The sequence below is a fragment of the Hipposideros armiger genome, unplaced genomic scaffold, assembly GCF_001890085.2.
Source record: "Hipposideros armiger isolate ML-2016 unplaced genomic scaffold, ASM189008v1 scaffold_179, whole genome shotgun sequence".
Lineage (NCBI taxonomy): Eukaryota > Metazoa > Chordata > Mammalia > Chiroptera > Hipposideridae > Hipposideros > Hipposideros armiger.
The window spans coordinates 2,433,018-2,457,017 of NW_017731529.1; the positions used below are offsets into that span (position 1 = coordinate 2,433,018).

The following is a 24,000-nucleotide window of genomic DNA, read 5'->3' on the forward strand; positions in this document are numbered from 1 at the left end:
ATATCCATCAGGCACGTTAGAAAGACAGGTTGCTTGGAGGCAGGGAAGGGGTGGGGAGCACAAGAGTGGAAAGTAGGTACAAGTAAATAAAGTGATGGGTGCCAGCAATGTGCTCTGAACTGAGGAGTATGATTAACCCTACCCTCTCCTCTACACTTGAGTTTTCCCCACGCAAAAATAGAGAGGCCAAGAAACACTAGTAAAGGAGACTTAAATGTTCCAGAAGTGGAAACAGCTACGTGTGGCGGAAGTATGGCTACTACAAATCACGGAATAGCTAACACGTATGCAGCCCTGGCTTGTGACCCACAAGATTCCAGGTGTTTTGTACCCACGACTAACTCCTTGACTCCTCAAAGCAACCTTAGGAGGGCGGTACTGTTATCGCCATTTTGCAGATGAGGAAACTGAGGCACGGTGAAATTAAATCACTTAACACAAGACCACAAAGCTAGTAAAATGGAAGCCAGGATTCAAGCCCAGGCAGTCTGGCTCTTGGATCATTGTTCTTAACCATCATGCCTTGCTGCCTCCGATGGGCATAACTGAAGCGGTGAGGCAGAGCAGACACTTTCTACACACTTCACACATGCCTGACAGTCAAAATGACTTCCTTTTTGTGGAAGCTGATAAGTTTTTGTTTTTGTGGTTTTTTTGAAATTGTAGGTACTACTGTGTGCATGTGTATAAAACTTTTAATTGAAATACAGTGTCCGTTCACAAGGGTACAGCTTGATGATTTTCCATAAACTGAACATCCTGTGCAATCAAGTGCCCAGATCAAGAAACAGAACACAGTGGCCAACCCTGAAAAACAAAAGTTTCTGTCATTTTTACTGGGCATTAAGTTATGGTGCTGGAAAGCAACATCATGAAAAACATAAGCCTTTAAAAGTGAAAACAATAGAAATGTCAAACATTCTTAAAATTGCTACAGGTATTTGATGTTTCTAAGGCATAGGAAAAACCTCTCTACCTTTCATTGATTTTTACCATAATTAGTTGCTTCTGTTATGACTGGCATAGGGGCACAGATATCTCATTAAGGAAAACAGAAAAGTCAGTGAATTTAAGGCAACCTCCTGTAATCAAAGGATAAAACAGATAGAACTTCAGGCATTAGACATCAATAAATAAATAGATAAACACCTACATGGTTTGGAACATAAGGAAGACCTTGCAGTGGACAGATGAATGATATTTTCATCTCTCCTCTAGTCATTCTTTAACTCTACTGGACAGCGGTCTTAAATGTTTAATGTCAGCTCTTAAGGACCACATATGTCAGTTTGCAGGGCAAAGTTCTGACAGTATACATCACAGGAAAAAGATACTGTTTGCCCACATTCCAAATGATTGATTCCCTTTCTTCATGCTCAAGGAGAGTCTCATGTTGCATGTTTGGACTATACTTTTATTGTGATCTCTCTGCCTGGCAAACTTGTGCACAACAATACACTGCCTTTGGCAGGGCAGCACAGAGAAGTTAAACAACTTGCATGAGGTCACAGAGCTAGTAAAAGGCGAAGCCAGGATTCAGAGCCAGTTAGTCCCTGTGCTGAGCCACCATGCCACGCTCTTTGCCACTACCCTCTAGCAGGGGATCAGCCTCTTTCCCAGGGAATGCCCTGAACTGGGCAGGGTTCCTCAGGGTCAGAAGGAGGGTAGTCGCTACACCCAAGGTGGTACTCTTTTTGCCTCCAGTGCCAGAGATGTACTGTGACCTACATATCCCTCTCATGCCACCTGTTGTCACATGACTATGAACCGAAGAATGCTGCAAAGCTGTCTGGAAAGTGTTTATTCTCCTCATTATTCCTATATTTGTCTCTCCCAGTTTACAATGATTTTTCTCCCATTTGGTCTTAAGAGAATTCTAGACTCCTAACAATTCAATCGAAATATGGGCAAAGAACACCCCAATTTTGGGGGCCTAATATCTCTATACAGATGCATACAAGTACTTCTACTTGTTTATGTCCCATGATGCTCTCTACAAGATATGATATAAACACAGTACTAAAATACTCAAAGTTTCAGGGCTAAAGCATATCTTTTGGAATTTGGTTCACCAACAAGTAGGTCCTAGAGCAAATTAAGCCTGAAACATTGCTGGAGGCAGAAATGAAAAACTAAAGCTGTTCTACTTCGGGCACATCATGAGAAGGCAGGGGTCTTTGGAAAAGACCATAACGCAGGAAAAATAGAAGGAAGCAGGAAGAGAGGAAGACCAAATGTGAGATGGATTGACTCCATCAGAGAGCCATAGGCGTGAGTCTCCAGGAGCTGAGCAGGGCTGTTGAGGACAGCAGATTGTGGACATCACTGAGGCTTAAGGTCGTCAGGAGCTAGAGCTGACTCAGCAGCTCAGGACAACAGTTTGTACATACTGAGCATCCATTTTGTGTCCAGACACTGGGATTTAGTGCTTAGACTTGAAGGTGAGTATAGCCAGCTTCCTGTTGAAGAATCATTCCCTAATTTCTTTTAAAACGTCTTTTTATTGAAGTATAACATATGTACAGAAAAGTGCATATATTTTAAGTTTGATATTGTCCCACAGATCTTAGATACTATTTTTTTTCCTGTAAGAGAAACACTTATCCAAAAGTACATGTGTCAATGAATCTTCACACACTAACTGTAGCCATGTAACAGCAGCCAAAAAAAATAAATAAAATAAAAACTCAGAGCATCTCCAGCACCCTAGAAGACCCCCTCGTGCTATCCTTGTAGCAATTTTCAGAATGTTTTTAATTTTGTTGTTTTTGTTTTGAAGTCTTATGTCTTTCCTTATTGCTAATTTATTATCCAGTACAATGACATTTTTGTTTTGTTTTGTTTTTAAGAAGAAGATGGGATTGGGCTTCAAATTACAGGTCAAATAAAGAATAAGTATAAAGACCACAATCACTGTGGCTTTCAATATTTCAATTGCTGGAATTTCTGGGTTTTTTAAGTCCATTTGAATGTTATGACTGAAACCATTAAGGAGAAAAACACTGTTTAGCTTGGCCTGTTTTTCTTTGCTAACACAGACTTTTGCAGCAGCTATCATTCTCTCTCTCTCTCTCTCTCTCTCTCTCTCTCTCTCTCTCTCTCTCTCTGTCTCCCCCTCTCTCCCTGACTGTCTTCAAAATGGAATATCAGTCCTCTTCTGCTTTCAGACTCAGACTTGGACTAGAACCATACCCTCAGCTCTCCTGGGTCTCCAGCTTGCCAACTGCAGGTCTGGGGTTCCTGAGNCTCTCTCCCTCTTTGCTCTCTCCCTCTCTCTCTATCTCCCTCTCTCCCTCTCTCTTTATTTTTCCAGCGGGCAAAGGTTAAGTATACAAAGGTGAATTGCTACAGCCCCACCTCTCTTGTCTTTAGGTGGATTTTTATCCCCAAGGGCTTTAAAAACCTGGTGAATTGCATTTGTTGACTTTTCTCAGAGTCATCAGAGCTGTGCTTCCCGAAGACTTAGGTACCAGGCAGTTGGCCAAGACAAGATTAGCAATTTATTTGGAGGAAGGGTATAGGAAATCTTTTTAATTTAGAGGTGAAAAGATCACCAAGTGGGTTAAGTACAGGTTACCCAATTTGGTTCTAGATTTATGAAGAACTACAGAAATTATCCCTTTGCCTTCAAGGAACTTCTGTATCTTGTTTGCCCCCCATATCTCTCCACCCCTCAAGCAAAAAGAAAAACAAATCAAAATAGAACCAGCAACTCTAAGAAAGTAGCTCAGACATTTAGCCAGGAAAGTGTTATCTTGCCTGGGGTTTCTGTGGATTCTGATTTCGTTTTTGAAGGAGTTTCTTTCCCAGCAGTACTTGAGAAGAGCAACGTGAACAGCTCAGACACACTTGCTGGCTAATGCTCAGAGACCATGACCCTTTTTGTAACTGGCTTGAGTATCTTCATAACTCCATTGCCTGTTTTAACATTTTTTTTAAGTTAATTTGCTTTATAGGGACTCCCATCTCATTACTTCACACACATTTACCTACTTCCTGCCTAAAAAAGATTTGACTATGATGGGCCCAAGTATGGTTTTCTTTGTTTTTATTCTGCTCAGGATTCACTGAGATTCTCAGATAGGTGGGTTGATGCCTTGCATTAATTTTTGGAAAGTCCTTAGTCATTATCTAATCAGATAGACCTTCTACCTCCTTTTCCCTCCTTTCCTTGTAGGACTTCATTTATACCTATGTTTGGCAGTTAATATAGTCCCACATGTCTTAGACACTCTTTTTGTTGTTGTCGTTAGCTTTGTTCTCTTGGCGATTCATTTTGGATAATTCTATCATATTGACTTAAACTTTGCTCAGTCAGCTGCTAAGTCCATTTCACTCTGATATCTTTCAATCTGGCATATCCCTTTTGTGTATTATTATTGTTGTTGTTTCTATGTCTCTACTGAAATTTTCCATGTCTTTATTCATGTGGTCATACGTGTTTTGCCACGGTATCCTTTAGCTTAGTTAGTTTTGAGTCTTCGATGACGTCAAGATCTTACCTATCTCTGCATCTGCTTGTATGACCTGTTTATTTTCTTGACCATGTGTCACAACAATACCCAGATGCAGGTCAAATAGAGGGCAGCGTGACCCAGCACCCTACTCAAGTGGTATGACACAGGAGAGACACACCTTTTTCTGTAGCTAAATATTATTCACTTTGGTTTCTAAATGTTTGGCGTGTACTCAAAATTATAGACGCATGAGGAAGCAAAACCTATTCTGAAGCCTCTTTCACTTAGGATGTAGACACCATTACTGTTACCACATCAATCAAGCCAAGCTGGGTAAGCTATACAATCATAGTTTTCAGAACTCACGTAAAAAGCTAAGGGCATAAGTAAACCAGAAAAAGTGAATTCCAGAAAGTGATGAACTCTTGAAAAGAAGGCAGGGGCCCATGGCGAGCTCTCAACCCTGGTGGGATGGCAGCAGGCAGAGGAAGCCGCCATGCATGGGTGAGGGAGGAACCAGAAACATTTACAACACACTTTTTATTTCTAGCTTTTCTTCCTATCTTTATTCCTATTGTTGAGAGTAATGATCTCGTGCGATTGTCTACATCCCAAGTGGAAGTGGAAGTCTCAGAAATAGGAAATTTGTCCAAGGAGATCAGGAAGTTCGCCAGTAGGAAAAAGGGAACAAAGATAAGCTTTGGCCATTGATAAGTAGGGGCCCACTTGTGTGATTCTGTCAGTTATAAACACATGGGTATGGTACCCAGTTCCTGGGTTTATCTTTAACACGAGGACTATGGGATGTTAGTCACGTGTTTTTATGCTTTGTGTTCATTTCTTTAGAGATTAGATCCCTGTGGTGCGCAAGGAATTGTTGTGTAGTTCTCATTTTCAGAGTTCTCTTGGATTTGTTGTGCAAGGGGTGCTGGGGACAGTTTATTGAATTACAGCATAGGGCGCCTACCTCTTTTATCACAGTGCCACACATGACTGAAATTCAAAGTTACTGGGTGCAGTAAGTGGTACAGAACATGGTAATGGTTTGGTGTCTGTTTTCTTGTGGGCATCCTATTATTGTACTAAAATGAAGGCTCAGATAAACCCACTTTTCTCAAAGCGTGTTCTGCGTATACATGTGTCCCCCTCCAAAAAAAAAATTGTTCCTTGGTACCTTTCATTTGGGAAACACTGCCGATCATGGCCCTTGGCTCTTGTTAAATAAAACACTGATAATTGTAAAAATCTTGCAGAAATCTTTCAGTAAGTCAGTCTCTGAGCTACATTTAATTAGGTGTTTCTCAAACTGATTTGAATATAGAACTTTTTGTCAAGGAACTTTACGTTTTTCTTGTCAAGTAACACCCATTACCAAAGTTCTTTCGGAAATGTCGAGTTAAACAGACCCTGTTGATGTTTATTTCAGGGGATATGAATAATTCATGTTGGCTGCCATTCTGTACACCTGGAAAGCATTTTCCCCCTGCTTTGTGATATGGAAGCTTGCATGCGGGGAGGTGGGGGTGGGGGGAAGAGCTCTAACCCAGAGGCCTATCTGATTGCAGCATCACTGCCTAGGGTCTTCTACTTAGAGCAGTGTTAACATTGTACTATGATGCCATTGAAGGCGTGTACTGGTCTCAGCTGCCTCACTCGCCCAAGGACTCTCCCGGCTGGCTAGTCCAGGAAAATAAGCTAGCTCAGCTGTCAGATCCCCCCAAATACAAAGAAATACAGCCAGCTTCCTAGACTGCAATTGGAAAGAAAGGTCAATCAATACATTGCCTTTCCTTCCTTGTGCTCCTTGCCTGCCGGTTGAGTGGTGCCTTCTCACTGGTGGTGGTAATCTCTTCTACTAAATTTTATTTTAACCTTGCAAATAGGTTAAAGGAAGGGCACAGTGAATAATGTCTTCTCTCCTACGCCTCTGAGCATATATTATTGGGGCTGAACCCTGCTGCCCCTTCCCTCTAGCCCTACACAGCCCTGCTTCGAGGCAGAGTTGTGCAAGACGCCTGCTTTATTTATTGTGGGGATTTCTCCTCGAGCCCTGTCATGCTCTTGCACAGGCAGACTGCAAACACGTTTGTGATTTTTGACAGTAGCTGGGATCTGTGTGGAATAGGGGTTTTTCAAAACATTTCTCAGTCAATATGTTTACTATACTTCACCAGCCATGCAGTGTGATACGGTGCATCACCAATACTTGAAATAGACTGCAACAGGAGGTCAGAATGGAGCATAGATTTTCTAACACAGCATGTTAGATGAAATGATTTTGTGTACTTTGAAGTGGAAAATTCAATCAGAATTTTCCACACTTTTTAGTTAAAGCAACACTGTTATTTATTGATGAAAGGTAGACTGAGAAAAATACAGAATGCAAACACAGTAGACAACAAATCTAGCATTATTCCTGGTCATAGCAAGAAATACTTTCTCTCTTGTAATTTAATGAAAGCTACACGAGCTAAAAAGGGTCTGCTTAAAATATACACTATAGAATGCTTGGAACATATGTCAACTTATTTAGCACGTGTGGGGGTAAAAATGGAATCTGGCTTTTTAAGACATTTGTTTTTCCCTGAGATGGACTCCATGCGTGGTAAGGAGCAATTACGACTGCCCAGGTCATCTATTTGTGGCTTACTTTTAAAGCAACAGAGCTCATTTGGAAAGTACCTGAGAGTATCCATAAGAAATTCAAGAATAGATTCTCTAAGCCTTCATTCAAGTAAGCTTAGATAATATTTATTACTAGTTTTTATCTGTCCCTTGGTGCACAGAAGATACATCAGCACAACTAACCTATTATGTAGATGAACACTTTATACTTTCAAATTATAAAACTTTAGGGTTGCAATGTCAGATTTGTGTATGAATATTTATGATACGATAACCTGATATTAGCATGCTTGACGTGTGCAAGTCACTTTTCTAGATACTTTATGTGTGTTACTCAATTCTCACATCAAAACTATGCGCTCTTATTACCTGTAACATCCAGTGAGGGAAGAAAGCTGCTGAGCGGGTCCTTTGCCCTGGGCCGTACTCCTAAGCCAGTTTTCTGGGCCGCTCTGCCACCTCAACATTTTCATCCTGGTGGGACTAAGGACTGCATGGGTTAGCGACTTAACTGAATTAGCTAGCGTATAGCATTTAGCACTTAGGATTTTAATATCTACATTCTTCCGTTAGAAGAGACATATAGTCTCTTATATGTGGAATGTAAAAAATCAAACTTGGGGCCGGCCGAGTGGCGCAATGGTTAAGAACTCGCTTGGGATGCCAGAGGGCCCCGGTTCGGATCCCACATATGAGGGCCAGTGACACTGCCCTCCACAGCTAAGATGCTGAACAACAGCTCAACCTGGAGCTGGGCTACCGTGAGTCACTGGCGATGGCTAGGCTGCAGCCCCTGTGGCAGTGAGTTGCCATGGGCTACCGTGTGTGGCCAGCAGCCAGCATGAGCGGCCAGCAGCTGCAGTGAGCGGCCGTCCAGAAGCCAGCGACTGATCTGCCTCGCCCGGGAAGAACGCAATGATGGTGCCAACTTGGGCCAGTGAAGCAACGTCCTCCACAACTAGATTGAAGAACAAAAGGACAGCAACTTGTCTGTTCCCCTTCCCCCAATTCCCCAGCACTGTTCCCATCCCCACAATTACCCAATAAAAATCTTTAAAAATAAATAAATAAATAAATAAAAAATCAAACTTGAAAAGGCAGGAATGGTGGTTACCAGGGGCTGCGGTATTGGAGGTCGGGGGTGGGGTGGGGTGGGGGAGAGATGTTGTTTAAGGGCACATATTTGCAACTAGTAGCTAAGTCCTGGAGATAGAATATACAATACAGTGATTATAGACCACAAACTGTATTATAAGCATTAAGTCTGCTAAGAGACTAGATCTTCATTGTTTCCTCCACTAGAAGAAATTATAATTATGTGATTCAATAGAGGTGTTGCTTAATGCTACAATGACAATCATATTGCAATATAAATGTATCAAATCAGTGTGTACACCCTAAACTTTTACAATGTTATGTGTCAGTTATGTCTCAATAAAAAAGAGCAGTAATTCTTCAGTAGTGTGTTTTACTTAGTTACTGTTTTTTGTTCTGATCGATACATTGTTCAATATAGTGTAACTCAGTTTATTTTCTCTTTTTTTAACTAGCATTTAAAGTGACAGAACCATTTAAAAGCTTTAGCACAAATTCATCAGCTTGTCTAAATAGTGCAGCTTTGAAAGATAGTTTAGGCTGCCTATAGCTTTGTATTCTTCAATGTTCTGAAGTTGATTTCTTTTGTTTGTTCATACTATTTTATAGTATAATCAGTTTTTACTTTTGTTGTTTTGTACTTTTATTCTATTTTCAGCGAGCCCAGAATCAACTATCAATTTCAGGTTTCCAAGGTAATCCAGTGTAATTCAGTGTGAGAACACATAGCTTCTGTGAAATACAGTGATCATGTCAATGCAAGAAAGTTGTGTGCTTTTATTTTTCAAAGAAGGAACCTAATTAGTATAATAGAAACCAAAGTGGAAGCTCACACCTGAATTACAGATGGAAACTTTGACATATTATAATGGGAAAACCCTCCTGGCTTGCAAATTATTATTATTATTATTATTATTATTATTATTATTATTATTATTATTATTATTGGTTAACAAAAATAAGAGGCCCCCGTATGAACATTTCCTTAGGTCTCAAATTTAACCTGGGCCGGCTGAGTGGCTCAGATGGTTAAGAGCTCACTCAAGAGTTTGAGCTCTGAGCAATAGCGGTTTGATTCCCAGCCCAAGCTGAGCTGCTGCTGAGCTGCCAACAGGTGGCAGGATGGCTCAGTTAAAAAAAAGAAAAAAAGTCAATCAAATTTAAATATCTACCCCAGTTGTAGTCCTTGTGATCCAAAAACATTATAAGGGATCATTTTGACATTGGGAGTATTCTGTATTTGTGGTGAGAAGAGAATTCAGTTTTGGGGAAGCAGGAATTAAAACCCCAAAGCCTTTTATTGCTTTCAATGCTGAAAGAAAGAGAGGGAGATGGAGAGAGAGGGAGAAAGGGGTGGGGGAGGAGAGAGAGAAGAAGAAAGAGAGAGAGAGAGAGAGAGAGAAAGGGAGGGAGGGAAGGAAGGAAGGAAGGAAGAAAGAAAGAAAGAAAGAAAGAAAGAAAGAAAGAAAGAAAGGAAGAAAAACTTCACCGCATTATAATATTTTCTACTAATTAACTGCCACAAATGTTATGCCATTAAGTTTGCAGTCTCTTTGGTTAACTTCAAAGTTGTTAACACACATTGTCCAGCCCTCCCAAATCTATTTTGGAAAAAAAAAGAAACCATGTAGACAGATCAGAGCTCAGTGTTTCCAGAGCTTTTCTTTCTCATAGGACCTAATCCTAGTTTAAGGAACACGTGGTCATTTCCTTTGGGTAACCAGCCCTCCCCATGCTCAGCGTTGGTGGTGCCAGGACTGTCTTGATGCCTGGTGTGCCTTTGGAGACCTGCTCCAAAGCCAACTTGCAAAGTTCAGTACTAAGTGTTTTTGGAGAGTATGAGGAATGCATTTAGCTGCAAATAACAGAAAACTCAACTAATAGTGGCTTAAACAAATAAGGATTCATTATTTCTCACTTAAAAATGTTTGTTTGTTGGTTGAGTGTCCAGGGCTTGTGTGTTTTTGGAAGTGTCATCCAAGCTGCTTTGCTCTGCTATCCTTAATGTGAAGCCCCTGACCTTGGGCAAATCACTGTGTAACTTTTCCAAGATGCAGTTTCCCCATCAGAAGAAAAACAAAGAACAAAACTGATGGTCACCCTTCCTATAATCACGTGGTAGCTGTAAGGCTTAAATAAAATCCCCAGGTGAAAATGTGTAGCCCAGTGCTGGCATTTACTAGAGCAAAGCTGATTTTCAACACTGTAGCAGCAGCCAAAGCAGCCATCAGTTTTCATAGTGGTGTCAGAGGGGAAGGTATGAAGTAGGAAATAGAGGATCCTGTCTAACCTCTGTTCTTCAGTCTTGGGTTTCCCATTTTCGGCGTACTATCAACTGATGTTACTTAAAATAGTAATTGGAGAACATACTTTTTAAAAAGTCAGATACTGTACCCTTTAACACGTAGGACCTATTACTTACCAAGTAAAATATATCCGGAACAAGCTGATTGTTTATTTTATTCTGTGACCTCTTTACAATAAATTTCACTACCATTAAAGGCTTAATTCACATTATTGATTATTTAAATATGTGTGTCATTAATCTTCCATCACCCTCATACATTTTATATGTACATTTTAACTGTCGCGTTTGCATTTAGATGGAGAAGAATGGTCAGAAGAAAGCAGGCTTGTGGGTATTAGCTTCATAGAGCCCTTCAAGAGCTCCCTTGAGCTGATTTGCCTGTCCATTTCTGCACTAAAATGGGCTTTCAGAATAGTGACTGCTAAACTGCGAGGTGTCCTTAGTAAATAAAAATGATTAATATCAGCTGAGTAATTAATTGTCACTGGTCAAATAGTCTCATCCAATTCTCTTTCCTGGTTCTATAAAAAGCCTTTTTCTTTTTGCATTAAGGTTGTCTGTAATTTTAATGGGACCTTTGAATTATCTGATTTTTAAAAATTGGTTCATAAAAGGATATTGATTCTTTAAATTAGGGGTGGTTGAAACGTTGTTCATGGGCAAATCGGTCTCCTCTGATGGAATCTGGAAGCCACTGTCAAGAAAACTCACCTGAAATCTGGGTTAAGATACACTTTTAAAAAATGGTCGTGACTCTTAATGATGGACTCTGGATTGCACAGTGATGTTGGTGTGGAAATACAAGGGAACCAAAAGGGAAAAATGAAAATCTGTCAGGCAGGGTTCTTTCTAGCTGCTTAATTTTTATTCCCAGTCATTGATATTTACTTCTTTCCTAGAGCTTTTTCCTGGATAATAAGAAGATTCTAAAATCAAACAAGGCTTTTGAACATTGAAGATGTTTGCCACTGTTCTGTTGAAGACTCCTACAGATTTATAGTGAACCACAGAGGTGTCTCATATCCACTATATTAACTAGCTTTTTAGAAGCTTATGAACACATTGTAGCTTTTATCGATTCCAGGGAATTGTACCCAACAATAAGCAATAAAAGTCAATGGTAACTTTCCTCCCATATAGGGGTGCGCAGATCAATATTTTGAATTTACTGTAATTTGCTGGTAATGGATGGCAGGACTGAAAAAATTGCAGAGCCTTGTGGGGCACAGCTGTGTGGCATTGCCTTTTTATCTAAGCTCACTGTAGGTCACAGGCTTTCCTGAGTAAGGAGAAACATAGCTGAGTGGCAGGGCTGTTATGCGCATTTATCAAGAACCTTCATAAGTCTCTTCTAAGGGAAAAAAGAAAATGACAAAACTTGTCCATGATGACCTTAATTTTATAGCCCTCAAGGATCTCTAAATGTGTACTGTCTTAAAGGCAATTAAAATTCTACATATCTAGCATCTATTTTGATCCCCTTCTGCTAAAGGAATTTTCCTGCGGATTAGTAACTGGGCATGTGGTTTCCCTGAAGCCTGACTTGTTTGGCATCTTCCAGTTGCTCCACAGAGCTGGGCCCAGGCTCTGCATTCAGAGAGGAAGAGGCAGGGGTCCTGTGCTCTGTCCCTTTGATGTTACCCACTTCTCTTTATCTGAGCTCTCCCCTGTGCTCTGGGTGCCTCATCTAACGTGAGAACGCTTAGATAGCCATGGCTGACATCTGCGATGCTCTTGGGTTTAAATGTAGGGTCTGTGTCCCCGTTAGTCTTTTCAATGGCTTGTGACATAAATTGTCATGTCCTGTTTTGTAATTTAGGAAACGGAGTCCTAGAGAAATTAAGGAAATTTTTCAAGGATACTTTCTAGCATTAGCTAACATTAGGATATAAGTATATACTGAATCTACGTCGTGTTCATTGAATCACTATGAAGTCCACAATTGACTTAAATATGGTATTTTTTTAGTGTAAATTTCAGTTCTCATATATGTTTTCTTGTTTAGCTTCTTTTGTTTCGAAGGACTGTGGCTTCTCTAATTTGATCAGACTGTTGGGTTTTCGGGAAAGTCATGATGTATTTTTTCTATGTTTTTCATTGCAAAAATGTGTCATGACTTTTCCGACAACCCAATAGTTTATTCAGTGTCAAAAATGACAGACACTTTAGCTTGAAAGAGATAATTCCTCTGTTCTCTGAGAACAAAATAAGCACACAAAATACAATATGACTGTGTGATGGGAACTGTTAACCTTGAGGAAATAAATGCACTTCACTTAGTATGTAGTGGGCACTCCATAAACTGGAGATGGTATTAATATAAGTTCTAGTTATTACTCAGCAAACTCTGCAGAGAAGCATGGAAACTTTTGACTTCGGAGGCAGGTGTCCCATATATAATACTGAGTTGAAAGGCAGTAGGTATAGAAATATCTGATTCCCAAGCTTGATTTTTTGACGTCAAGGTTGTAACATGTTAGGAAGCTTCAGAAACCACAGTAATTGGCTGGGAAGGAAGCTTGTTTCATTTGCTCATTTACTTGACATTAGCTGATTATTTGACTTGTTACGCTTTTCTGCTTTAAAAGGTCTATGTTAAAAGTAACTTATTTGCAAGGCTTTGCTTCAAGTAAAAATCAGAGTCTATAAAAATAATTTAAGTGTGAAATTTGCTTAGAAAGAGCTGCGAAGATCTTTTGTGTCCCCCCTTTCTCAGAGTGATTGTCCGTGTGTTATCAGCTATGAATGCAGCTTGCTACCCTTCGTGGGGGAGTCCAGTGGGGCACATACATGAAGTCTTACTAGATGGTGAGAAACAATTAAACTGCCCTGAACTCGGGCTGATGTGGAGTCAAAGACAGGCTAAGCCATGTACCCAGCTCTGTGACCTTGTGTAAGCTACTTAGCCTGCCTGTGCCTCAGTTTGGTGAAATGAAAATAATTGTGAAGATTAAATAAGATAATATACTTTACTATGCAGTAAATGTTAGGCGCTGTTATTAAGCAGACAAAGGCAAATGAGCTCAATAAAGAAAAACGATTTCCACCATTTGTGTAAAATTTTAAAGTAGAAAAGAGGTTTGGTATTTAACATCCATGAAAATGACGTGGGATGGTAACCTTTGCTCTTCTTATCTTACATTGCAACTTTATCTGATGTTCCTGCCCATCAGCGACCTTCTGGCCTAACTTCAATGGTTTGCTTTCCCCTCCTCCACAGTCAGATTTTCATTATTTGACTTCTGAAAAGCCCTCAGTGCTGTAGGACGGCCCTTTCTCCTAATCTCTGGATCCTGCCCGTTGTTCCTACGGTTCTGAACCTCCCCAGACATTAAGCATGTCTTCCCCACTCCTGTAGATTCTGTGCACACATTTATCTCTGGAATCTGCCCCTGCCCTCCCTCCACACTGCCTCTTTTTCTTGGCCTGGCACTTGGCCATGCATCCCAGACAATTGAATAAGTCTCCTAATTCCTTTCCCATTTGTCCTCCAGTCATTTGACACCCTGATGCTAGAGTGATCCTTTTTAACGTGCTGATTTGGCCATCTTTTTTTCCTATTTACATTGTTCCATGATCTCCTGATTGCCCATAGGATAACAGGCAGACCCTTGCAAAAACCTTCTATGGTCTGGGCGTGTGCCTGCCTCCCTGCTCACATCCTGTTGGTTTCTTCTTGCTACCCTCGTTTCCAGCCATTCCAGTTTTCCCCAGAACTCTGTGGCGTAGCACTCCACCCAACCTGGCTCCATCTGTTCCCTCTTCTGGAATGCCCCTTTCCTCGCCCCCTCCTGCGGCTGCCTAGCCAACTCCCAGACAACTTAAGAAAGACAAGGCTCAAGTATTGTGTCACTTGGGAATATTTTAATCGCAAGGAACAGAAGACACGAGTTAAACTGGTTTAAACAATAAAGGGACTTGGTTGGCTGATGTAACTGAGAAATCCAGGTAATAGGCAAGGCTACATCCATTGTTTCAAAGATATCACCCAAGACCCAGTTTCTATCTGTGTTTCTTTTCTGCCACCTTTGATGTCTACCTCTGTGGTGGCCATTAGCTTCCTGGGGCTAATGCTCCTTTTTTTCTTGCTAGTTCTCTTGGAAAATGGAAAGGAGCTCTTTCCCAGGAGCCTGGAGCAAGCATTGTTTTGCATCTTGTTTTCGCAGAGTGATTCGCATTGCCATTTTTGAACCAATTCCTTTGGTCAAGCATAGAGCTTTGTCATTAGCTTAATTTAACCTGAGCTTAGCCTTGAGGTTGAGAGTAAGGTCAGTTCCACCAGATTTTGTTGTTGTGAGTAATGGGGAGCGTCATTGGGCAAGAAACAGTCCTGACCCTCCTCGATGAAAACTGATCCCTCCCCTCCCTTGGTACTGCTGCATCCTTTGAAAAGACCTCTGTTCCAGGCCTGTCCACACTATATTTTACAGCAAGCAAAGTCCTTTATCCCCAGAGCCTGGAGCAGCACCTGGCACACTGGCCTTTATAAGAAGTGTGTGACGGAGAAAGGGAAACCTATTTTGCTTGCTTTAATCCTCAAGGGTGCCCCTAACCTTCACCCTTGACAGAACATTTTGCTTTCTGTGTTTCTAAAATTGTAGAACTCCAAGTGAATTGCTTCAGTTTTGTTTTGCTCTTTTCTAAAAGGTACCCGTTTTCACCTGTTCTTTTCTTCCTCTTTAGAGGAAAAACTGCCTTCTTTTTTAAAATAAATGATCAATGCTAGCCTTCCCCACTTGTGTATTCATTTGACCCCCTCTCTCCGTCGCTCACATCACCACTCTGTCCCACTCTCACAATGGAGTGTAAGGGGAAAAAATTGGAACTAGATGATACAGGTTCAAATTCAGCTTCCACCACTTCCTGGCCTTTTGACCCTGGGCAATCGCTCATCTCCTCTGGGCTTTGTCCTGCCAGGTAGACAGGTGATTATGTTATTAAATTCATAGACTAGGCTTTTGATGAAATCTTACAGAGCCAAAAGAGACACACACCTTATTGTAACTCAGAAGCTGTGTCTATGGAAAGGGCCTAAGAGACGAGGCCAGGGTCTTGAGGTTGATGGCTGTGTTTGGGCTCACGGTAGAAAAAAACCAACTTGGAAAGAAAGGAAGAAGGTAACTACTTCCTTTGGATTTTCAAAGAAGTGAGGATGTGGTTTTGATCAAGTAAAATTTGTATGAAAACCCTGCAAGCATTTTGTGTGTACCTTTTATGGTTTAGTTTGTTGAGCTTTACTACCAAAGGTACATATATGAAAATGCATATGGTTATAGATAGAAAAATGGAATGAAATAAAACCTGCAAGAAAAGGGAGACCCTTTAAGATTCTCCACCCATCTCACATTCTCACTTAGGCGTTCTAGTGGTATTTTACAAGTTGGATGGTTTAAATGCCCCAGCAGATCTATAGAGGCCTACCTACTGTTTCTCCAGGTTTACTCTACAGGGGTTTTTCTTTGCAGGAAACCATGTGTCTGATGGGCAGTTCACTGGGTTTTTCCAGAGTTGTCTGAGCACAAGCCGTTTTGCCTGCTGCTCTGATTCAGAACCAGGCCTTCATAGGCGATTTGGTCCTGCAGTGTGAACTCTCCTGTCCTCTGCTTCTGCTGTCACAAGTGACTCAGGAACGGAGGCCAGAAACACGGGGCCAAAAGCATGTCTTTAGAGAACCACTCATGGATGAGCCTGTTCCTTTAGCTAAGTTTTACACTCTATCAGGTACAGAGAGTTCCATTTAAGGTACCTTTCCTAGCCCTGCAATGCTCTCCACTTGCAAAGGAAATCACTAAAAGCCCAAATCTTTACTACTGTGATGACAGCCTAGAAAAGGAATATCCCATAAAGAAAAAAGATCTAAAGGCAAACGGTTTATGTAAATAGTCCTTAAGGAGCCTTAAAGTACTAACCTCTTCTAAACAACTTATACAAACAGTTCTCTCTAGATCTCTAGGACTGGGGTTCAGGCATTGGTATTTTTAACGGCTCCCTAGGTGACATTAATGGGTAGCCAGGCTGCATTCAGACCTACTGCCTGACCTGAATTACCTCATCCCCTTTAATTTTCTCTCTCCTCTTAGCATTTACACATTCAAGTTAGACTGCATCACCTGGTGATGCTGCTTTTGTTTTGAGACTGTGTGCGTGTGTGTGCGCACGTGTGTGTTTCCCCAACTAGCTTTTAAATCTGCTTTATTCTATTTCCTCCTAATGTGTCCCTAGCCGCGCTTGATACACTGCCCTTGCACATCTTGGCTCTTTGAACTCTCTCCCTAAATTAATGGTTTGTCTGTCAATGCAGAGTAGTGGCAGTAACCCTCGATGATAAGGTAAGGCCACAGATGACTAATTAAGGAATGACAATGATGGAGAAACACATGAACTTTAAATCTAATGGTTTCTGGAAAGTAGTGAGAAAATTGTGTGTGCTAGACATTGCTATTCTGTTTGTATGCAGGGTTTCTCTCTGGAGAGAAGGGGCTGCCGAACTTCCAAGTCCTCTTCCTTTTGTTTTGAGTATGACCCTTGGTAGACTTGGCCCCACCTCCCACCGTGCTGGTGAAGGGAGCCAGTCAATGTTCCTCTTCCCTGCTCCCCTGACAGCTGGGGCAGAGGCTCAGGTGTGATCCCACTGTCAGTCACAGGAAATGGCAGCCTGCCTGGAGTGATGACAGAAAAGTGCTGGGACATTTAAGAGTTCCTTTCTAGGGCCTGAGTTGGAGCTGAGCCTTCAGTGGCAGAGGAATCCCTGGGCTATTCCCTGGGTGCGGCCATCTTCCCTGGGGTTTAATGCCCTGCTACCTGCCCGTTTTCTGACCTTGTCTGTCCCATCTATTTTGTCACCTGTGTGAGAGCTGGCATCTACTCAATAACTTTTACTTGTTAGCCTCATTCAGTTTCTGTTGTTTTAAGAACCCCAGCTGCTGTGTAGTCCAACATACCGATTAACAACATGTGGCACAGCTCTCCCCTCTTTCAGACTTTAAGTGCTCACCTACCCATGGTCCTGTACAAAGTCGTGCCTCTTCTCCTTTTTCTACCTGCTCACTCCTCCTATCCCAGTCAGCCCCATGGCTCTGGGTACCAGCTTTTATGGTAATGCTCCAAGGTCTGTCTCTAGCCCCGACCTCTCTCCTGAACTGAGTTTCTTAAGGCCAGCTGCCTACTGGGAAATTTCTATTTGGAATTCTTATAGATACCGTGAATATAGCATGTTCACACAGAACTGTTCTTGCCTCCAGCTTCATTTGCTCAGGCCCAAAACTTGTGATTCTTTTTTGCTTTCCTTTCACGTTCCATATCTAGGTCTTTTGTAATTTCTATAAAAACGTATCTCAAAGGGAACTGCTTTTCACCACCTTCATTGATTGTCCTAGCCACAATCTCCTCTCACTTAGACTACTTCTATAATCTTCTAAAAATTGAGATTAAATATTGCCTTGAAATAAGCTTTGAATATTTAGATATTTATTTGTCCATCCCTTCCTGCCTAGCCCCCACCCCCTACCTGTCTTCATTTCTCCCTACCTCTCTCTAGAAAATTTGTGAGACAGAGAATTCCTGTATACCCTTCCACCAGTTTCCCCTGATATGAACATCTTGTATAACCTTAATACATTTGTCAAAACTATGAAATTAACATTGGTACCTTACTATTAACTAAACTGTAAACTTTAGTCAGATATCACCAGTTTTTCTATCAGTGCCCTTTTTCTGATCTAGAACCCAGTCCAGGCATTACGTTTAGTCATCATTTCTCCTTAGTGTCCTCTGATCTGTGACAGCTTCTCAGTTGTTCCTTGTTTGTCAACTTTGTCAGTTTCCATAAGCACTGGTCAGATGTTTTGTAGAATCTCCCTCAATGTGGGTTTGCCTGATGGTTTTTCATGATTACACCAGAGTTAAGGATATTTCGGGAGAATACCATAAAGGTGAAGTCCTGTTTCATCACATCATACCAGGGACACAGGATAGTAACATGACTTATCATCGGTGTTGTTAACCTTGAACGCTTGTTTAAGATGGCAATGACCAGGTTTCTTTACTGAAAATGTGCTATGTTCCCCTTTCCATGTGCTATGCTTTGGAGGGGAGTCCAGCCCAGTCTCAAGGGAAAGAAAATTAAGCTCCACCTCTTGGAGGAGGGTGTATCTACATATATTATGTGTAATATAATACATGTAAACCTCCTTTCTCTTTTAAATCATAAACTGATCTATCAGTTAAAAAGAATTGTTCAAAGATTTCCTAAGTATATGTGGCCTTTGTAGCAATATTGTTCTATTTGTGTGTGTATAGCTAGCTATTAAGTCCTTAAACAGTATAAATGTTTTAAAGTACCATTGTGGAAATTGCTGTATGTACTAAATATTGCAATGTCCTTATGGATGTCTTCATAGATGAAACAAGCTATTTTCTCTTTGTGGCCGAGGCTGGCCTGGTGTGAGGGGACAGAATCATTCCTTGGGGCCCTTTCCTTCTTGGATGCCTCAGAAATTCTCCTCCTGGATTTGGGGAGCCCTGGGGTGCCTTCAGTCTTATCAAGGAATCACAAGAAAACAGCAGGGTTCTTGGGCAAGATTATTTACCTTTATTTTCAATGTACATACTTGCTAGCTAACACTTTTAGAAATGGGGAGTAAAGGATATCATAATCTTAAGCAAATAAGGATATGCAGCATTCTAAAAAAAATTAGACATCACCGAGTAATCAATAAAAGTGAAAAATTTAAAAAGTTTAATCTCAAATATATTCTTAGCAATTTCTTGCAACCTGTGATGATTAATAATCACATATTATTTAGTTCAGATTGATGCCTCTTGCCCTTTTTTTCTCCCCGCCCCCCTTTTTCCCTCCTTTAATTCTTCCCTGACGCTAAATTTTTAACGCATGCTTCAAACACACTAAGCACAAAACTTTGGTTGGTGACTGGGACCAATACCACATGTGTTGTCTAATTATCTAAGTGTGTGTTAGTGACCTTATGCTGACATTAAGAAAATGGGACGAGGACGCACACACCAAGTACCACAGGGGCTTGGGCAGTGAGCGCCTTGATGCTGCTCATTTACGTCTGACCGGTGCAGGCTGATCAGCGTGCGGTCCCTGTGCATCAGAGCGGCAGCCGCCCCTCACTCAGGCTGCAATTGCTCAGCCCGCCTGGCATTTGCAGCCCTTTGCAGCTACTGTTCACAAGGTCTTGGCCACAGTGCCTTCATTTCTCTCACTTTATTACCATCACATCTGATTCCAATTTGCTACCAAATTGAGTTTCCAATCCCAAGCCTGACATTCAAGCCGTCAGGTGGATTAGCTCCTTCAGCTTGGTTAGCGTGGACGCTTCAGGTCAGTTGACAAGCGGCCGATTAAATGCACTCGGCGCCTCATCTTGGAACCTGGGCAGCCGTCCCGGGGAGCAGCAGTGCTGGGTTACACACCGTCACCTTTCTTCTTTTTGAGAACTCATAATTCTAGACCTATTGGAAATACTTCTGATTAAAACCAGAGTTGGTTTTTATCCCTGATCTCGCTGTTTCAGCAGGGTTTTTTCCCCCCTCAGAGCAAAGCAGCCAGTTTCCAGTCCTGTCATTTGGTGAAAAATGATTGATTTCAACTCTTTGGGGTCATTTATTTGGCCCTTTGCCTTTTATAGAATCTATTTGCATATAATGTTAAATTACGTCTGACATTTTTTTTTCCGTTATTAATGCTAACCTCAGGCGCCCCTCCTTTTCTTTGTATGCGCCTGTTAGATCAACTCACTGGACAGAGCAGTGGTCAGTATTTGAGCCCTAGGTTTCTTGCTATGCAGCGAGTCTCAGTAATTCTCTTTTAAAGGGAATATAGTCTGGTGAACAGTTACTTCTAGCGAGTTCCCCCTTTTTATTTTCTTTTTTATACCGACATACAAAACTAATTTCTTAGTGCTTGTCATAACCAAAGACACATATATATAGAAAATTACTCATTGGTTTTCCATTTACATTTTAGTTCCCAGGGAAAACTGCCTCAGTCAAAGACCTTTTTCATGTCATTAGAGGCTTTAGAAAATGAAGGTATGTTTATGCTTTAGAATCAGGAAGCCAAGTTCAGCAAACACTATAATTTATTGGGGCTAATCAAGGATTAGAGGGAAAAGCAAAACAAAACAAAAAAAGTTAAAGCATTTCACCACTGAACCCTGCAGCCCTTGGTGTGTGTGGGGGGAAGTTAGCTTTTGGGAGAAGGAAGAAGATAACTCTGTTCCTAAAATTGTTGATTGTTTCTTCTTGCAATTAAACAATGATGTGATTATTATAACCCTGTATCAAAATATATTTGCCAATTAATATGTAAGGCTATATATTTAAAGTAGCATCCTCATCTCTGGTCTGCTGCTCTCAAGGCCATTTTGTGTTAGCTGTACTGGAGGAAATTGCACTGTTGAGGCCACTGTCCTGGACAAACATTTAAGGGTCCCATAAAAATGGGGGACAGGAAAGATGGGTTTGAAGCAGAGGGAGAAACTCCTTTCAAAAGATAATGTTCCAGCTCCTGGAAGACAAAAAAGTAAATGATAATTATGAAAATGAAAAAAAAAACAAATTTGATGGAGTCTTTGAAATTTTTAGTATGTTCTTTTTGAGTTTAAATAGCCAGATGACTCATTGTTTCCTATTCTTTAATTATTGTCATCAAGTAATCATTCTTGAGTACCCCAGCTTCTGAAAACTTCATTAGTGGGTGGAGGTATTCCTGTATTCCTTTGTGTTTGGTTGGCTTATTTGATTTTTTTTTTCCACAATCCCTCTATAATTAGGTAGATAATGATCTTAATTTGAGATAAGTGTGAGAGCATCCTTTTAAAACTATAAAGCACTCTATTAATTGTTGTTGCTGTCTGGTTACCTTTTTAGAGGTTCATTAACCTACTTTTAAATATCCTAAATCATAATTCACATTTGTTTTTAAAAATAACACCAAAAGGAAACCTTTTGCTTTATAAAGTATAATCTTTGGTATGCACAGTGTTTTGCCTGAGTTTATTTCTGTTGGGGGCAGAGAGTCTGATTTAACTGCCCTTTCATTTCACCTTTCATTTAATTATAGTCCCAAAAAATTTCTCCTACTTCTATCTGTTTCTTCTTTGGATAAGTCCTTTGGTTCCTCAGATTTTCCTTATGCTCAATCAAAGGGCCATGTAACTCAACTTCGTATTTCATTGGCACTGCTTTGGGAGGATGGATATCTTTTCTGCTCTCGAATTTAGATAAACTGTGTTTGTACCTTAAATACAATGTATAAAAAGAACAATGTAAGAAGGGGTCTAGCATAGAATTACGACATTAAAATCTATTCAGTATATAAAATGCCAAATCAAGCATAATGAAGGATGATGCATTTTTCGTTGTCTATTTTACTAGTCTTAGTTGTCTAAGGTTAATGTAGCTTCTCATATGTTTCATTTTTTCCTTTGCAGAAGGAGCTAAGTCTTCCCAGAAGAGGAAGTTTGTAAGTAGCACAATATTGTTTCCTTGTTTTTTTGTTTTTTTCTTTTGGTATAGTTTGTAATGTGATTATTCTCTGACTTGTTAGGGTTTCAGTGGCAAATGGAAGAGTGATGATAACTTAATTATGAAAATAAAAAACTTTGCATTTATTTATAAATGTCATATATTAATGATTTCAAGGAAGTTTCCAGGGTTTTCTTCCTTATGGGCATTGTAAACCAAAATACATGTTTATTCCTGGGAGAATCTTAATTTAAATTTAAAAATTCTACTCTGTAATCAAGCAAAAATGTTATTTGGTCTACAGATAGTATAAATTGATCAGAATCAAGAATGTGTGCTCTTCTATATGATCTGGAAATCTATGATTGCTCTGCTTACTATGGATTTTATTCAGAGTAAATGATACACTTTGCATTGGAATTGATGAAACCTTTGAGTCAGCTAAGCTTTCTAGTATTAGATCTAGATCTTACTGATTCATGTAATGCTCTGGTATTTAAAGAGCAGATTTATGAATCTTGACTAGATTTCTTATAGTGAATTGCAACCTTTTATTTGCATAAATCATAGTTTTATCCATTACCAAGTTGCAGAATGAAATTAATTGCCTTTGCTATTACACTAAATTTAGGGTAGATTTGTTATCAACTAGTACTGTGTAAGGGTTGGTCTAGAAATATTTGAATTTGGTATCTGATTTATGTTGAAGAGTTTAGTGGATGGGGCAATGTCCTTTTTAAAAAACAAGTATAATATTTAAGTTTATGCAATCTCAACTTGGAGCATTAGAAATATATATGTTGACTGTTGAAAGATAGGAATACATTCTGTTTGATGAAATTTTGGAAAATTTCAGCCTTTGCATCTAGGAACCAAAGCTTCATCAGCCATGAACATTTCATTACCATTCATTTTGGTTCCTACTTTTTCACAAAGGTAGGCTGCTGGGAGGACACTGGATCATTATTCTTGGAGAATGTGCCCAGATAAATTTTCACTAGCTCCCAGATTATATATATCTATATCTATATATATATATCTATATATATATATATCTATATATATATATCTGTGTACTAAAAGTTAATGGCCTAATCATTTGCCCTAGGAAGTGCCCTTAGGTCAAAAACTTTCCGTCTTCTGCATCTTGACTTGGACTGTTTCACCCAGATTTGTAAAAGCCCAAACTTTTTGATATTTCCTGTCATGATAAGAAATAAGAAACAAGAAAAAATAAAGCTATGTGAAATATCTTTATAGAAGAAAATATCTTTTCCCTTGAACTTTTATTTAATGTTTAAAGCATCCTAAATTTGTCTTTTATGCTTTACTTGAAAACTTGAGAACTTCAGTCAAATCTTCTTTTTTAGCCTTTATAATAGATTACATTTTTTCCCCTTGTGTTTGAATTAACATGTTTCCTATCAATTGTTATTAAGGTAATGTTAATTAGCAAATTAGATTTCCCCATGTCTATTTATGGGTCATATCTCCTTTTGTACTTGTGTAAATCTCAACTCTGTTAATGTTAACTGATAGCCATGAATTTATGGGGGAAATATATGATAAATAAAATATTTAAATTTCCCTATTCAAGAGTATGAACTTTCAGCGGAAAAAAAAAGATGATTGCATAAATTTGTTTGAGTCCAAGATTTGAATACTTGATAAGGGAAAGTTAGAAATACATTTAAGCCATTTAAAATTCCCTTCCTAATAAAAATCAATTGATCTATCAATGAGATGATGGGACTAAGGCATAGTATATATGTCAACACAAATCTACCCTTTTTTTAGTGAATTCTGGAAAAATTAATATTTATAAGTGAAAAAACCCCAAAATAAGCATGCTGTTTTGTATTTTTTGTTAAATGTAAATATTCTCCGAAGAATTAATGATGTATGATATATATATAGATATTCTGGGACGTAATGCCACTCAGCATTTCCTGTGACAGAAGCCAGTAATTACTCTTCTCATGCAAGGTTGTTTTATGACTTTGAGAAAAAGAAAATACTTTA

At 39.8% G+C, this 24,000-nt stretch overlaps 1 protein-coding gene across 1 annotated transcript in view; it reads left to right on the forward strand.

The window, feature by feature from the left end:
* Nucleotides 1–24,000, forward strand: part of MAST4 (microtubule associated serine/threonine kinase family member 4) — a 587,203-nt gene that overhangs the window by 289,379 nt on the left and 273,824 nt on the right. Inside the window, exon 5 of the mRNA XM_019652425.1 lies at nt 21,945–21,976. Coding sequence (XP_019507970.1) covers nt 21,945–21,976 — 32 coding nt within the window. The remainder of the gene's footprint in view (nt 1–21,944; nt 21,977–24,000) is intronic.